An 18,299-nucleotide genomic window follows, 5' to 3' on the forward strand; every position below is an offset into this window, starting at 1 on the left:
GTGAGAGTGCAGATTTAAGCATCGCTCATGTACATGTGTTACCGGTACGGATGGGAAATTCCGCTCATGGAAGCCGAAAGTCCAAAGGTCCGATTTTATCAGTAGATTACCTGTGTATGCATTTTTCAATAGGTACATCAATATTTCTGAAATGTTGCATTAATAGACAGTATCAAAGTTTGAGAAAAAATAGCTTGGTTTCACTAGCTTATAATAATAATACATGTTCAAGCATATTACGACTTACAAACTGACAAGTTGACAACAATTCTTTTTCCAAATATAAGACTACATTTGCAGTATAAGAAGAAAGGTGTCAGTTTACTTGTATTTGATGATATATTTATTAATTATTATTCGTTGCCAATGTTATGTAGTCTCATTAGCAACAGGTTTTGTCTAGACGTTCTAAGGCCAACCATTTTCCTGAAGGCTAATTGAAACCGTTCGTTGACTAAGGAATATACCACATGGTTATAACAGGCCGACGTTTTCGTACAAAGAAATGGCCAGCAATGGCAGTGGAACGGAATCCAGATCCCCGAAAGCTGTCCAAAGACAAACAAATGTATATGGAGTCCAGCAACCAGGAACAGAACAATGACTATCAGACACATGTTTGACTGTTATTTTACTGTCAGCCCAGTGAAATATTCACAATATGTCAGTTTTTATGATTCAGTTCGCTAATTTTTCATTAAATCAAATGTATAAATGCGTTCATATATTTATATAACACTTAATAAAATAGAAACATATGTCAACATCCAAACAAAAATACGAAGAGGCAGATTATTCTTAGCATTATATATGGTTATTCCAAAGGTGATATTTACTTTTAATGTCCTTCAGCTATCACATATCTTAATCTCTAGGGTCTCATTTGTAATTTGGTTATTTTTTGCAACATGGAGCGTTTGCTTGTCCCTCTAGACTCAAGTTTTAAAGTGAACTCTTAATCCAAAATGAGCAGTTCCATATTTACTACAATTGTTTTATTTAGCAAATAGGATGACTTGATATCGAAAACGATGGTTCTTGTGAAGGATACCATGTTTTTAATTTGAAAGAAATGTGCAGAAATCAAGGTATTTCTACCTTATGAGACGATCGTTGACCCACCAGTCATTTAGTATTTGTGCGTTTTCAGCTATTGAATACACGGTTACATTCCTGTTACCAGTAATTAATATTTTGCATAAATGCATTATTAAGTAAGTAGTTAAAGGTATAGGACTTAAGTTTTTGTTTGTTATATAGACTATAAATACGAGTATCACTTAAACATACCTTTGCAATCAGCTTCTCGTGCGTCCATTCAATATTTTCCTGAAGTCGACCGTGCCCTAACGTTTTTAAAAACTTAAAGGTGTTAGCATAGCAATAGGTGATTATAAGAGATGGCAGAAGAAAGCTTGTTTTGAACACTGACATCCTGTACTACGTAAACTTCATCCGGCTGTTCCGTATTAAAACGATGCAGGCAGTCCATGTTCGTTCGGCGGCATAACTGCGTTTGAATGTAAACACGTACGTGATTATAGAAATATTGTATGGCCTCCGAAGCTAAAAAATACATTAAGCTTGAAGGATAGTTCCGAAAAGGGCAACAAACAGGTATACTTTGATAAAAACATATTATAAATAAAAGGTTAAAACCCTTGAAAATTCTATCACTTTGCACGCGGAATTTTGTTGAGATATGAATGAAGCAAATATACTTATATATTATAAAGAGAATATAATTATCGCTGAAAAAGATAATCCGCTCATTTTAAAGAAACAGAATTGACTTTACCGTGAATGCTTTTAAAGGGGCGTGTATGGAAGTTATGCACCTGTCAATTGTAACCAAGGCCCTACACGTCCGGGGAATAGCGGGGACTTTGACTTTCGGTCCAGCCAAGCCCGGGTAAAATCCCCGCCCTGCCAGGACGAACTGCAAAATGATCCCGCACACCAGGGACCCTACGTAAGGCCCATCCCCCGCTGTTTTGGCGAGAAGACAGAACCACCGCATTCACCCGGCACTGCGGAGCCACCTAGAAGATAAAAACACGGCCCATTCCCCCGGCTATTCCCGGTATACCCCCGACCTGGGAGAGGCGTGCTTACAATTGACTGGTGCATAAGCAATTACACGACAAAAACATTGGTGAGAGCTCTTTCTTTACTCTGATTCTTCGCTGACGTTAAACAAAATATTCATTAATTATTCACGATATAATAGTCCTTCTGCTTCTACTTCTCTTTCTGCTGCTGCTGCTCTGCTGCTGCTGCTGCTGCTGTTTCTGCTGCTGCTTCTGAAACTGCTGTTTTGGCTGCTGCTGCCAAACCTAGTGTTATGCAGTGAGCTATACACAAATAAAAAAGGTATATCAAAAGAAAAGTTTGTGCTACTGCAGGCATTTCATTTTGTGTTTCTATTTTTTAGAGCATATAGAAAAATAAAGTTTGGACAGGATCAAAACTGATATGTTCCTTCTCACTTCTTAAAAACATTTTTTTCAAATTGTTCTGATCTTTTATAGGGGAGACAATATCGTTAACATACAGCGTAAACAGCAAGTGCAAGCGCTCTGATTGTACACGTAATGCTACGGCGGAGCACGTCATATGAAGGCTTGCCGATGCCGCTGGTTTGCCGACGCAATGTTGGTACTGGACCAATGCTGTATGTGGTGCTGATTGGGGCTGAAGGGGCTCGATACACAGCTGCTCGGTGTACACCCAAAGCACCACCGATACTAGCGCATCTTCTGGTGTTGGGGGTGTGCGTCTTTTGTAACAAAACGGATAGGTGTTGTCAGTATTTTGTCATTTTCATGCAACTTCCGGAACCTTTTTTTGCAAATTTTCGAGCTCGAAATTCTTAATCCGAAAAAGAACAAAAATTCAACATACGTCACAATTTCGAAGTATTCAATATAATAACGAAAAACAATTCAAACCTCCCTGAACGTAGGGTTCGGAGAGCGGCTTTACTCGCCATGATAACTCAATCATTAAGCAGTCAGTTCACGTTTTATTCCCGCCTGAGCAATCAATAAACAAATGTTTACAGAAATTTAAGTAAATAAAATATAATAGTTATGTTTCAAAATACAATAATACGATAAACGCTCTGTTGCATTTTGGATGTGTTACCAGGTTTCTGCCGGGAACGCATTTCAAAATATAAGGATCGTCTGGCCGTTTTGATAACCGTTAATGCCGTTTTGTCTCTGTACGTACTTCCGGCTAAATGTCAGCGGCCATCTTTCACGATTGTAAACAAACAATATATCCATGATCATCTGCGATTTAATCGCAAAATATCTTATTTAAACATTTTATCTCATCGAATGTAAATACTATAAATAATTCAAGAGGATAAACATCAACGAAAAAAATGAGTTTCCTCTTGTAAGTACAGTTGTTTGGATGTCTGTGTAGTCAACCGAATCACTTCCGTATTTTGGCAGATTATGTCAAACTGATCCTATTCGCAGTGTTTTTAAGGCTAGTACCCTGGTTATTCATAACAACGCCGTTCTGTCTCGTTCTTTGATCTGGATGACAAGTGATGAACACTGTGATAGCGTATCAATACTCGTTAAGTCCGGTTTCCTTGGTAGTAAAAAGGCCATCAATTATAGTCCGGTGTATAAGTTAATCGTTAAATTTTATTTGTTTGACAGCTGATTGTTTTGTTAAAAGCATCAACCAGCAACCACCTCCATTTTTAATCATTAATATTATCGTTTATGTCAATATGGTAAAAATAATTTGTGTAGGGGCTGGTTGTAGTCCAAATAATTGTACGTTGACGGAATTTTTTTAGATTTTTGATATGGCAAATCCTTCACGTACAAATTGTTTAGTATCAAAAGTGGGTAGTTGTTCTGACCAGGATTCCGGGTTAAATCATATAGCGTCTATAAAATATCATAAAAACAAGAAATATTACCAGATAATGTTATTTTATATTAGTTCCATACACAAAAAATAAATATCCAACTTATAATTATGAGTTGGATGGCTTTTCTTCATTTCATTCTGTCAAAACATAACGATATATACATGAAGGGCACATGCAAGGCTTCAGGGCACAGTTTTAAATCGCTCGGAACATTTCGGCAATCTCGAAGCTTTGTCGGAGGAGGCCAAGTTATTACGATTGTATCAAGTTGTTTCCCTTTGCATAATTGTTGTCTGTGTCAGTCAACTTTTGTTTTATTGGAAAGGTAAACAACTTGTTTTAATGCATTAAATGCTTGTTTAGTGCAAAATAACATTTCACTTACATGGTAAAATATGAATAAAACTCTTTATGATCAATTTCAACCATAAAATACTTTACTTAAAACAATTTCAATATTTTTAAAACACCCCCGTTTTTTGCACATTCCCGTTAAGACGTTAGGGATTGGAAGAATCCCGTATAACACGTCTATTATTTTAGACTAGGGCTGGTTCTTGCAATCTTGATCACACATCAAACTCTAAAAAAAGTGACTCGCTCATGGTTTTGAACCAAAATTTGTTTTCCTGGTTATGCATATGAAAACATTTATTTTATCATTATTTTACTCTATGATATCGAAATTGCAGAAAAAAGTACAGTTATAGAATAAAAAAGTATTTTCGTCTTAGTGGGGTTTGAACTCACTCCAGCTAAGTCAAGAAAAAAGGAGAAAACAGCCAGCCAATCCTCGCAGCCACTGGGACTTTAATATAAAAAACATGGATATGGGTGACCCCTTGACGATACATTGATAACATCACATGGTAATGTCAACCAACCAATCACGCAACACCACAGCCGTAATTTATTTCCAATCGTGTTAACAACGCCATTGAAAATTGTGGTCTTCAAAGACACTATTTGAGCAAATATCAACATTTGCTGAGGGGTTCCAGCTTTTAGTATTTTTGTGTTAACACTCCTCATGATTTGCCACACTTTATTTCACAATTCAAAATTTTTTTGCATTGTACAAACTATTAGCGAGTTTATTTATTCTCGCCAGTTATGATGAAGTATTAAAATGTTTTGCATAATTCATCTACTAGAGACAAGCGTTCTTTATAAATTGATCCAAACAACACCTGTAGTATGTGTGGGTAAGAAGCAGCCACCCAGTTAGCTCAGTTGGTAAGAGTGCCGTAGCAGTGTTCTGGCTGTCGTGAGTTCAAGCCCCACACTTGGCACACATTTCCCTACCAGGTTGACTTTAATGGTGGCAGTCTAAAAATGGGGGGAGTGTAGTGTTTCCTCCCATGTTTGTTTTATACCATTCCAATGCTCGACAAATCTGTTTAATGTTCTGGGGCATTGAACAATTACGTAGAATTTGTCCAATCAGGTGGCCCGGCAGTGCTGGGTGTGTGCGGAGGTTTTGTCTTTATGCCAAAAATAGCAAGAATGGGCCTTACCTAGGGTCCCTGGGGTGCGGAGGGCATTTGATTGGGATTTTACCAGCAGTTCGTCCTGGCAGGGCGGGGATTTTACCATGGCTTGGCTGGACCGAAAGTCAAAGTCCCTGCTATTCCCTGGACCTGGGGGTAGGCCATGGTTACAATTGACAGGTGCATTAATGTCCAAACAGTCAAAAATTTGAACTAAATAAGTAACAAAATATGGGTTGTTTACCATTTAAGCAACAAAATGCAAGTTTTGGTGCACCCAGAATATATGTATTACAAAGGAATACTTATAATGAACTTAAATTTTAGAACCCTATTTGATATGTTGGAAACTATGAAGCATTAAGTGATACACATTCTTGGTATTTCATGACCTTTAATGACTTAGCAAGATTCATGCTGATGCAGTCAGATGTGTGCCAATGATCTGCTGCAATACACTAAGATTTTGAGAGTAGAAGACCCAAAAGAATATGGGTCATCTATTGGTCATGGGCAACCTACACACTCACCGACACTGAAGTTTCATGGTGCTGCATCAGCATTTTCTACAGTCTTGTAAAGACAAGACATGGTCTTTAGACCGATTTACCAACATTTGTCGACCAATATTTGATGGAGGTTAAATGTGTGTTATGAATGTAAAACTTCCATGTACATTGTACAAGACTGAAGTTACCAAAAAATAACAAAACAGTTGAAACCTCAAAACACTACTATCAAATTCAGGCTTATTCTTCAATAAACAGTTTTGTAAACTACATGACTGTACTGTATCTAAATGAATAGATAAAAAAGTTTTACTAGCAGGAAAATAATAAATGAGGCTATACCTTCTGTGGTGTTAAATTTCAAATAATAAATATTTAAGTTAAAAAAATCAGGTGAGATGAGTCATGTTTTGGGTCATTGCAAAGTTTGGATGATAGAATTAAGATAGAAACTTCAAATTAAGATAAAAACTTCTAAATATGACTTTTTAAATCAATTTGTATGAGGTTTTAACTTAAATATCATATGAATTACTTAATCTAAAAAAATATGAAATTCAATAAAAATAGTATCTTGATAATAAATAATCTGTTTTAAGCAATTTTGGTTTACAAATAATACAGAAAAGTACACAATATCTTAAGTTTCTTTGTAAATGTTAGGGTATGGTATATATTCTGGGAACACTATATAAATACAGATTATACAAGTAAGATTATACATGTTTCGCAAACCATCTTATGTATGGTATCCATGATTCGACGATTTGTGAAGTATTTTGTAAATTGAACTTGAGTGTGCAGCAGATGTGTCGCATCATTGTTCACAATTGCATTGCATGTACGTTCCTGAAAATATATTGAAGAAAAATCATGAATTCAAAATTAACCAACATTTTCTTAAATAATGATTTTTTAGTACATGTACATGTATTCACCCGCATTAGATTATGGTCCATTATGCATTAAGGGAGAGTATGAACACATATTCATCTACAGTCAGCTAAGATAAATAACACATATTCATATGTGAAACAGTCACCTAAGATAAATAACACATATTCATATGTGAAACAGTCAGCTAAGATAAATAACACATACTAATCTGTGAAACAGTCAGCTAAGATAAATAACACATATATATATATTCATATGTGAAACAGTCAACTAAGATGAATAACACATATTAATCTGTGAAACAGTCAGCGAAGATAAATAACACATATTCATATGGGAAACAGTCAGCTAAGATAAATAAAAAATAAACTATATGACCCTTTTTACCACGCTTCAGAACATAACAAACTTTATACCGTTATAAAAGCGTCTATACATGTAACTGTTGGACATTTATTTTCAGTACTTTATAACATAAGCAACCAAAAAACAAGGCAACAAGCCATTACAGGTGTTGAAGAAAGCATAGCCTTTCATTCTTAACAAACAAAAACACATACAAAAACATTCTCTGTTGTTTACTATTACAGAAATGCTTCAAACATGTATATACGATAGCACATAAATTATGACCTTTGTTTTGTAAAATCTGGTAAAATTTTAATCGACCTTCTCACAAAACAAGCTCCAGAATGATTTCCTTTTGAAGCTCTTTTCAACTATTTTCATGATGTCAACTTCATCTACACGCACACTATCATTATATTATACAAACCTTCTTTTACAGTGGGATGAAAAACTCTTCGAAGACTTTTAAGCCAAAGAAGAACATCCCAGAGGGTTCCCATGGATACGAGTTGATGCAACATGCTGCTGTGACCTTGGGAAGCGGTAACCTTCGTCTTGCAGTTGCACTCCCAGAGGGAGAAGACCTGAATGAATGGGTGGCAGTCAACAGTATGTGTTCTGCTTTTAGTTTAATCATATGTGTTTTCACGATGATTGTTTGATAGTTTGTGTATAAATGCATTGTTCAAAAAGTCATGTGATATACTCTGTGCAATGATTACAAACCATACGAGTTCAGACTCAAGACTTGAAGAGGCAAAACTTTAAATCTTCATTTCATTGTATATTTCCTTTAAGTTGAGTACTGATGCTTAAATGTACTGAATTGTGTTTCTATCTGAAACAGAAATTAAAACAAATAAAATATGTAAAAGATTAATCTAAATTGATAAAAGTGCTTTTGAACGTGTAGACTCAGTCAGACATGGGACTGTTCGTATTCATTGGCCCTGGTTGACATTTAGACTAGAATGTTCTTATATTGTTCAGGAAGCTGTAGTAACAAGAGAAACCCAATTTGTATTGCATTGACTTGCAAGGCCTAAAAAAAAATTGTTTGGTTAGGGTTACATCCTTTTCAAAAATAGGTAGGGTAGGTAAGCTTTTTATTTTTATTAGGCTTTATATAAGAATGTTATTTTCATCATAGGAGAATGGTGTTAGTTATCTTCTGTATAAGCATTTAAGGTTTTAAACTACATATTGAAAAGCAATTAAAAAAAAAAAAGAAAAAAAAATGTTGTTTTTTTTGTTTATTTTAGTTTTTCATTTTTTTTTTTCAAACTGACTATAAAAACGGTAGGGTCGGCACCTATTCCGTAGGTAGGGTCGGGTAACCCGAACCAAATGTATTTTTTTTTTTAGGCCCAATCAAACTAACATGCACCTAGGTTTGAAATTGATCTCTGGGTCACCTCGATGAAAAGGGTTCTCATTTTAAAACCTAGCTGGCACTGAATTTGTATTTCATCTTTCCTTCTTTTACTCTGTCACCGTTGAAGCAGGGCAGACACATTTGGAGTACTTTGTCTGCCGTTGTCCACAGTGACTGTCATTGCCACACTCTCACTCTTTCATTTCTGATCTGGTCTCTGAACTTGGTATGCCCATTGGTCATTGTAGATGACCCCTATTGATTTTGGGGTCAAGGTCATTAGTATTTTAACTATAAAAATACAGTGGGGTTTTTGTGTTGCCTGAAAAGACGACATATAGGGGTTACTTTTGTTGGCGGCGGCGGCGTCCGCGTCCCATTTTTGCTTGTCCGGGGTATATCTCCTAAACTATTAGTGGTATCAACTTGAAATTTCATATGTAGATAAATCTAATTGAGGGCAAGTGCAGTGCACAAAAACCGTAACTCTTGCATCTATATGTTTAGAGTTATTGCCCTTTGTTAATTTTCAAGCTTAAATTTTGTGCAGGGCATTTCTCGACTAAAAGAGTTATCAACTTGAAACTTTATAGATAGATAGATCTTATTGAAGGGGATCGCAGTTGACATCAGTATTTATTGTGCTTATTTTTGCTTATAAAACCAATTGCTTGCTCCTGGCTTAACGTTGTTACCTTCAGTTCAAATGCCACTTACACTTGAAAGTTAAATGGCAACATCATTGTCTATAAATGAATAAAATGCCAATCTAACAGCTATAATGTCGACAGTAAATAATTGGTCAGGCGACACATCCGACTTGCGGAGTTCTAGTTTTTATCAATTACCGTAGGAAGACTTAATGTAGAGTCTTCAAACTTGGTGTGCACATTGAGCATGGTCAGTAGGTGACCCCTATTGATTTTGGAGTGACAATGTCAAGCTCATGATGACCTTAGCTAGAAACGTTATTGGCAATTTTGTTTCCGATCAATTACTGTTTACAACTTGGTGTATTCTCTTCAAACTTGGTGTGCATGTTGATCATAGTCATTTCTTTAGGTGACCCTAATTGATTTTACGGTAAAAGGGTCAAAGGTCAAGGTCATGTTGAAATTAACTAGAAATATTATGGGCGCTCGCCATAGGCAACACACTTTTGATGTCAGAGTAGAATTTTAGTAGGATTATATATAAATCAATGCGGAAATGTAAAAACAAAGATAAAACTTGAAACATGTACTTTCAATAACTCTGGTATATATCGTTTGTTGGTGCATCAACTGTTAAAATGATAAGGAAAATTATATTTGATCAGATCTTGTCACTTTTAATTAAATGAGACAATTGGAACATAAGATGAAAAGGATGTTGTATTAGTCATCATCTCAATTAAGCCGGTCATATTTTCAATTAGTCATTATTATTTTTATACATCACCATTGTATAATATAGTAATGATAACAATTACAGGAGATAGCTGAAAAAGTCGGAAGAAAAAAGCTGTTTTCTTTATCATTGTGTTATGATGACAGACATGATCTCATTGATCTTCTGATAGAGACATATGTCAGGGGAATTGTTTTAAAGCAAGATCCAAGAGCAATTTTCTAGGGCCTTAAAAAATTTGTTAGGTTCAGGTAACCCAACCCCACCTATAAAATTGGTGCCAACCCTTCTTTTTTTATAGTGTTGGTAAAAAAAATAAAAAAATAAAAATTCTTTTTTTTTACGTGTGTGTTTAAATTTGTAGTTTCAAACCTGAAAGCTTTAAACAGAAGATAACTTCAACACCATTCTCCAATGATGACAATAATGTTCTTTAGTGATGTTCTGAAGATCGATTATAATCCAAAATTGGTTGAGCCTGGAATCGGCGACAATCGATAGTATTTAGTTATAATCGATTATAGAAAAAAAAAAATTAAAGAAATATATTAGTAAGTGTTCAGATGTTATATTTAACAAAATGGCTGATGAAAGCCACAATGAGCAAGAAAATGAACTATTTTTTATACAACAACACTTAATAACTTAATTCATAGACATAAGGTACATGTATATGCATATAATGATTAAGAGTTTAATACTGTACATGAATAAAACTACAACTGAGGTACTATCTAGTATTTTAAAAACCGATTGTACTATCGATAATCGGTTTCAATAAAAGTATAGTAGGGACATTTATTGCTTAGATTCTGCCTGTTACTTTAGAAGTATACTTGAGCACTTGTTAGAAGCTTAAGGCTTATGACTGAGATATCTTTTTGAAATATGGTAATGGGGGATTTCACCTTCATTATCTCCTTCACTCCCCAATGAAAGAAAAGAAAATTATTTCCCAATTTATAGACACTTAATTTTAATTGTTCCCCAAATTTATGTTTTTAAATCAGGGATTTGTTGTTTGTGCTTTGCTTCTTAGTTATTTTTTAATTAATATTAAATTTATTTAATTAAAGCTTCAAACATTTAAGCAAAATAATTTTAAAATTTCAAATTTGAAGCTTTTCTGCTTTATCATGCATTCTTTCAAAATATTTTTTTTATTTATTTCAGCTGTTGACTTTTTCAACCAGATTAACATGCTGTATGGCACAATCACGGAGTTTTGTTCAGAAGAGACATGCCCAGTTATGTCTGCGGGACCAAAGTACGAGTACCATTGGGCCGACGGACAGACCGTGAAGAAACCCATCAAATGTTCAGCGCCAAAGTACATTGATTACTTGATGTCTTGGGTCCAAGATCAGCTGGATGATGAGACATTATTTCCATCCAAAATAGGTAGCAGAGAATTATGATTACTTCAGGGTTTGATTTTAAGTTGAAATTGCGTAGATTATTTGTAAATTTTACATGTATGTTTTCTAGTTGTTTTTTTTTTAAAGAAATGAGATGTTTAACTGAATCTTATCATGATGTAGAACCAAGAAGAAATAGTTTAAGTGTTTATAATTGGTCTTCTAAAGGATTACGTTGAAAGGCTAGGCACAGACTGGCGCAGATTTCATACAGAATTATTTTTTTAACTTTCATAGTGTTCAACTCGAAAGGACTATCAAATGACTCTATAATAGCCAGTGTGCACGCGTGGGCTTTTGAATAAAACATTTAAACATTCCAATCAATGACTACAATAGGAATTTGGCGGGAGTTTTTACTATTCAATGGAAGATTGGCAGTTGTAATCTGCTTAATGTTTTTTTCGTTTGTCAGAGCTCTTCGAGGAGTAAGTGATTAAATTTGAATCTGTCTGGCGATTTCATTGGCTGAGGCATGAGACTGAACACTATGTTTTTTGTTTATTATGCATGTTTACATTTTACTTGCCATTAAGCAAGTGTAATAGCTTCAGAAAAGACATGACTTTCTTGAAAGTTTTGAACCATAATTCAAGTTTAAGTAAGTGTATGATCTTCCTACACATATTTTCATACTTATTAATTTGGATTGAATTGTTCATCGTCATAGAAAAGCCAATGCTCTCAAGACCTCTCCGTTTGAGTGTATTTTTTTCAATGGTATTTTTTGCTTTTGTATTATCATTGATACATATTGCTTTAATCTGAATTTATTACAGATACATAAATCATTCAAACTGATAAATAACATAAATATTAGCCATAGTGAATTCAAATATGATAAAAAGCAATGCTCTAGCAATAGTGTAAATTTTACAGAATTTTGAGATTTTTCTGAGTCTCTCTTTGATACAGATTACTTATGTAGTTTGTGTTTAGAGCTATTCCAGTAAACATAAAACCCACAGGGGGAGGCAATTATTTTCATTATATATGGATGGATGACTTTTTAAACTAATTTGGACCCCATAGCCTAGGGTAATTTTTTTAACCCCCCTGTGGGTTTTATGTTTAAATGGAATAGCCCTTAAATCATCTAAATTGTTTTTGTATGCATTTTGAATATTATTTTTTGGAGAGAAAAACAATTTAATTTCAGTGTATGATGAAAATTCATTATAATTACAAAGTATTTTGTTTCAGGCGTTCCATTCCCGCGAAACTTTCTCAACAGTGCGAAAACAATTTTGAAGCGCTTGTTCCGAGTGTACGCGCACATATACCATCAGCACTTCAAAGAAGTCATGCAACTCAGCGAGGAAGCACATCTCAACACTTCGTTCAAACATTTCATATACTTCGTCCAGGAGTTTAACCTTATCGAGCGCAGAGAGCTCGCGCCACTACAAGAGTTGATTGATAAGCTTACCAGCAAGGATAGATAACTTGATGAATAACAGTCGAGCAAGTTTAGAAAGCATTTTCATACAGGAAGAAATAGTGATTTATCGGTTAAACTTGGAATTCATTTGTTATGGGTTTTTATCTTTATTTCTGGCATGGGCCGTGCTGTATACATGTAAAAGATTAAATGTTACTGTATATTTCATATCGTACATGTAACTCGATGAAATGTTAAACAATAATCAATAGTTTGGTAACATTGTCAATTGTAATATTTTCTTCATATTTTAAGCTAGTTTTCCCACTAGTAAATGTATTAACAGAAAAGTCAGTTTGTATCAGTAATCCAGCAGCAATCTTTAAAATAATTCTAGACAAAAACCCATACAGATTGAAATCCATATTGTACCTATCGAAGAAGCCTTCATTGTGCGGAAAAAAGTGTTGAAAGTGTCCAAAATGTGCTGATATATTTTCGTGCTGTCAAGAGCTTTGTTATTTTCTCTCGTGTCTTTTAAATCTCATGAAAACTTTGAGCGGAGGGATAGTGTGTTTTAATGTTCAATTGATCATTTGCTATAAAATGTTTAAGTTCAATTAATTTTACCTGTATGTGTGAGCCCAGTCTTCAGAAATCAGATTTTTTTTTCAACCAGCCGGAATACCAATTTGCTTATTTAATAATGAGATTATAACTCACAAGTGGATATATATACATGATACACATGTGACCAAACCCCATATTTTTACAAGCCCTTCTGTTTTTTGGCTAATTTCTTTCAAAGTTATGCCACATATGTAAGATTACTGATAATATATATGGATAGAAAATAAGGACAACAAATATCATTATGTTCCTAATGTTTATTTAAATCTATCGACTACAGAAAATAATCTACTGTCTTTATTTTAGTGATAAAGTTATGACTTAGTAAGGCTTGAAAAAACATGAAAGGCAAATAACAAGAGTTGGGGATTTTAAAGCTAGGTGCTTGCTCTCACTGTAAAGTCAAATTTTTCATGCATGCAGGTGAAAATAATTGAATTTTAAATTGAGATGAATATATATATCTGACTGTAAATTTATCAATGTGCTTTTACTTTTTGGCAATAATGTCCATTTTCTGTTGTATTTTTTTAGCTTTTCTGTTTTTCAAAGAAAAATTGTTTGTATTGTTAAAGCCTTGGTGTCCGCGCCATAGTGTAAAAGCCACTCTACATATATATAGGGGAATTAGTCAGGGGTATTAAAGTTTGTATTTATCCTGTGTTTCAGGATTGAGGGCCGTTAACTTCAGACTATTATACAGTTGTAAAGCCTTTTGCTTAGACATTTGCATCAAAAATAGTATGAATCACCTTGAAATGAATATTTATAGTTTTGGAAACCATTTCAAAAGGGGTATTAGCCTCTTTATCCTTCTTTGGGCATAAATTCCTCGTACTCAACAGACACTTGGTTAATTTTCAGGATTGATGTTTATTAGCTTTTTAACCCCCTGTTTAGAACAGGAATACACGTTTAGAACACACGTTACCCCGAGACAATTCGCAGTTTATAGTAAGGCCTATAACTCAGGTTTTAATAATTATTGAGTTGTGCCCAAGACAACAGACAGTGTTGCTGTTGGTTTAAAAACTTACAAGAGCACATGAAATATGTTTTTGTGTTATTTAAGTGAATGGACATACATGCAGCCTTAATAGTTATCGAGTAGTGCCTCTTTTCAACTGAAAAAAAACATAATAATGACAAGAACAGGTGAGCGTTGCCACTACTTGCAGGGCTCTTGTTTTTACCATTTACAAGAATATATGGAACACTTATGCATTTTGTGCCATTGAAATGATTGATAAATATTCACTGAAATGTTTCCTGTCGTAATAAAAAGAATTTTTTGCTGGCTTTTGAATACATTGTTAACAGTAGGTTTATCAAAATGTTAATATAATGTTATCAATTGTGTGTGAGTCAGTTACATTTTATGTCTTTCAACAAACACCCATACTGCTATGTAATAATAATAATGATAATGGCACATACATTTTAAGGTTTAAGCAAGGATTTGTAAAGGAAAGGGTGCTGCAGAAGATGGCCAGGATGATGTCGAAGAAAAGGGAACATAGTTTTGGCCTGTAAAGAACTTGGAATGTTATGAGCTTCATAGAAAATGTTAGGGATTGTGTTTAATTGAAGTGATATTAGGTTTTAACTGCCAAATATGTAAAGTTGGCATGTGTTCGCATTATAAGTTTTAATCAAAACAAAATAATTATTTGACAGTCTTAAGCATTTAATTCTATGAAGGCAGAAGGGTGTCCATGTTGGTCTCCATGAGGGCAGAAGGGTGCTACCAGAAAAAGGACAGAGTGCCAGCACCCTTCCATAACTCGAGCAAAAAACTTGAAAATATCCATACCACATACTGTACCCATCATCTATATTTGATAGTTTTCATTGACTTTTTATTTGACATTCATCATGTTGTATTTATTTTATGTTTGACACAAATCCTTACAAATCATATTGCATTTGTAGCTTTAGCGATCTACATGCAGCGTAATTAAATGTTTAGATTGTTGAAATGAAGGCCATCCTTTGTGGATGACTTCTGAGCAGCTGCTAAAATGTTTAAGAGAATATTTCCGTTATTATTTTAGAGCTGCACTTTCACAGATATACCATTTTTACAACTTTTTTGTTTTTGTCTTGAAAAGAGCAAATTTTTGGGTGAATATCTGCAAACCAATGATGTAAGATTGCTGACAAAAAATCAGATCATAGATTTTCATATTTCTGCAAAAAAAATGGGTCATTCCAAGACAAGTATAAAAAAAGTTTTCAAAACGTTCAATCTGTGAGAGTGCAGCTTTAAATTCTTGATTTTCTATTCAGGAGTAAGAAAAAATGTGTTTCATGCCCAAATCAGGAAGGAAACAGGTCAGAATATGTTTGTTTTTGTTGTTTTTTTTGTGGTGTTTTATACCAATGAATAATTAGCAAATATTATACCCTTTCAATTGGTACCTAAGTCATATGAGGTCATCTGACATGAAATGTAAGATTGATATTGCCAATGACTCCATCAACTGACAAGCTTATCTTTTCATGGTTAACTTAAGCTGTAATGGGTTAAATTTTTGTAAAATCCTGGTACATTGTTCTTGAAACATCTTAAGTCCCTTATAGCAAGAATAAGCTGGTCTAACTACTTTTATTTGGGTATATATTGTGTTATATTGTCCATTCTTCAAGGTTTTTGATCTTTAAAAGAGGAATTTTCTCTTAATGATTATCTTGAAAAAAAAAAATTATCTAGAAAAGTGGAGATTAAGGTAAGAAGTTTGGCTTAATGAAATAAGCTTGTTAGACTAAAGAACTTTCGAGAAATTCAAGCCTGGCAGCAGTTAAGCAAAGGAGTCTTTAGTTTGGATTTATTCCTCTGTCATGTTTGATTGCATTACTAAAATGACATTTCAGCTTGCGTTTGATAATATACATTACGACTTTGTTGAAAGCTGGTTTATAAGAGGTCTTTGTTAATAGTTGGTGATATTTAGAATTCACTGCTTTGAAAGAGCTTTAAAGCTTATGGTTTGTATTCAAATGAATTCTATAAGTTTGGTTATTAAAAATGTTTTGATACGGGAACCTGAAATGTCATTTTTAATAATTAATTTGTTAATACCTAGTCAGTTTGTTGTAAATATTTGATGCGAAAATGCTACAAATGCTTATAGTTTATAGTGCATTGAAAAAGAGCGCAAATCATGCTGAGCTGTGCTGTGTGCTATATGATAAAACGCCATTTGAAATTATTTGTTCTCATAGTACAGAAGTACATTGTAATACTGCTTATTTACCTGATATTAATGTCTCTATCTCTTAGCTAGCTGTTGAGTGTGTGTGCGTGCGTGCGTGTGTGTGTGTGTGTGGTAGTTAATGGTACATAAAGCCCACTCATTGAATTGGGGCAACCATATAAATGTTGACATGTAATTTGCAAGCATTCGGCGTGAGTACATAAGTGAATCTTTCTAATGATCGCTTGAAATTCATGTATTTATTTTCGTCATTAATTACATTGTGTTACATGATACATGTAACAAAACTCCTTTGTATCCTGAAGCAGTTAATTTCCTCATGTCATTTCAAATGTTAAACATTAGGGAAGTAGTTCAGGACATGAACATCGTGAGAGAAGGTCATAATGATTTAAAGTAATAGATCATTGGCTGTAATAAATAAATTATAACAAATTTTGATACAATAAAGTTCATCGGCATATTATTGTGAAAACTTTTACACTGCTTTTTTATTACATATCTGAGTTAATCTTGAGTGCATAATTCTAAGCATTATTTTAGGTACATATCACACTTTAAATGGTGCTGATGTGTTGCTCAAGATATTCATGTTCATTTTAAATTGATACTTGTATTTAAAATCAATACATACACATGTATAACAAACACATATTTTGAGTGATAAACCTTTAACTACTTTAAAGTATTCAATAATGCAATAATGGAAAATATTGATTACTGATAACAAGATTGTAACCCTGTGTAAAAATAGCTGAAAACGCACAAATATTAAATGACTGGTGGGTCCTAAAAGATTTACAGTGATCAACTATCATCTCATAAGGTAGAAATACCATGTCTTCTGCATCTTTTTCAAATTAAATATGGTATCGTTCATTAGTACCATTGTTTTCGATATTTATTCATCATTTTCGATCAATAAAAACAGTTGTATTAATTGTGGTACATCTTATTTGGGAGTAAGAGTGCATCTTTAAGGTTCAGTAAGGTAGATTGTAATAAAGTTACATTGATTATAATTTTGAATGATGCCTGGTTGGCTATTAAAGTACCATGTAATATATGTCCGTGATAATATTGATATATAAATGTTGATAAAAACTATAACTGAGTGCTTAACAAAAATCTCATCACACCTTTCGTCCTCCAATCAATGTTGGTGCAGATTTTGCTCGGAATGTACCATGTAAAAAAAAATGTGGATTTTTTCGAATACATGTAATATTCCATTTGTCATAATTTACATTTATTGATGTTCTATGAATTTATCAAATAATACTTGTGATATAAGTATACATGTATATGTGTGTAGCTTACCATTTATTTGAATGAATGCACTTTTCTGTCTCTTTTATTTGTATACAGAATCTGTGTATACAATCTTTTAAGTATTGCAATAAATATCATCTATGAAATTTTGTCTTTTTTTCTGGATTTAATTCTTTTATAACATTATATATTTCCAAGCATTCACATTCTTGTGAAGTGTTTCATGTTAATTTGAGAAAAGACATTTGTTTTCGACATTTAAAGTCTGTGAAAAGGAATGGCGTATATTTTAAATTTTGTTTACCACATTGGCATTGGTCAAATGTTGTTTACCATTGGCATTGGTCAAATGTCATTTACCATTGGCATTGGTCAAATGTTGTTTACCATCGGCATTGGTCAAATGTCATTTAACATTGGAATTGGTCAAATGTCATTTAACATTGGAATTGGTCAAATGTTGTTTACCAT

At 33.7% G+C, this 18,299-nt stretch overlaps 1 protein-coding gene across 1 annotated transcript; it reads left to right on the plus strand.

Moving 5' to 3' along the window:
- The first annotated feature begins 3,236 nt into the window (after nucleotides 1-3,236).
- Nucleotides 3,237-17,974, plus strand: LOC128217570 (MOB kinase activator 1B). Its single transcript, XM_052924781.1, has 4 exons — nucleotides 3,237-3,405; nucleotides 7,585-7,754; nucleotides 11,083-11,310; nucleotides 12,531-17,974. Exons 1-4 carry the CDS (start codon nucleotides 3,392-3,394, stop codon nucleotides 12,770-12,772), a joined length of 654 nt encoding a protein of 217 aa, XP_052780741.1. The 5' UTR covers nucleotides 3,237-3,391; the 3' UTR covers nucleotides 12,773-17,974.
- The last annotated feature ends 325 nt before the right edge of the window (nucleotides 17,975-18,299 follow it).

This window comes from Mya arenaria, chromosome 14, assembly GCF_026914265.1.
Source record: "Mya arenaria isolate MELC-2E11 chromosome 14, ASM2691426v1".
NCBI lineage: Eukaryota > Metazoa > Mollusca > Bivalvia > Myida > Myidae > Mya > Mya arenaria.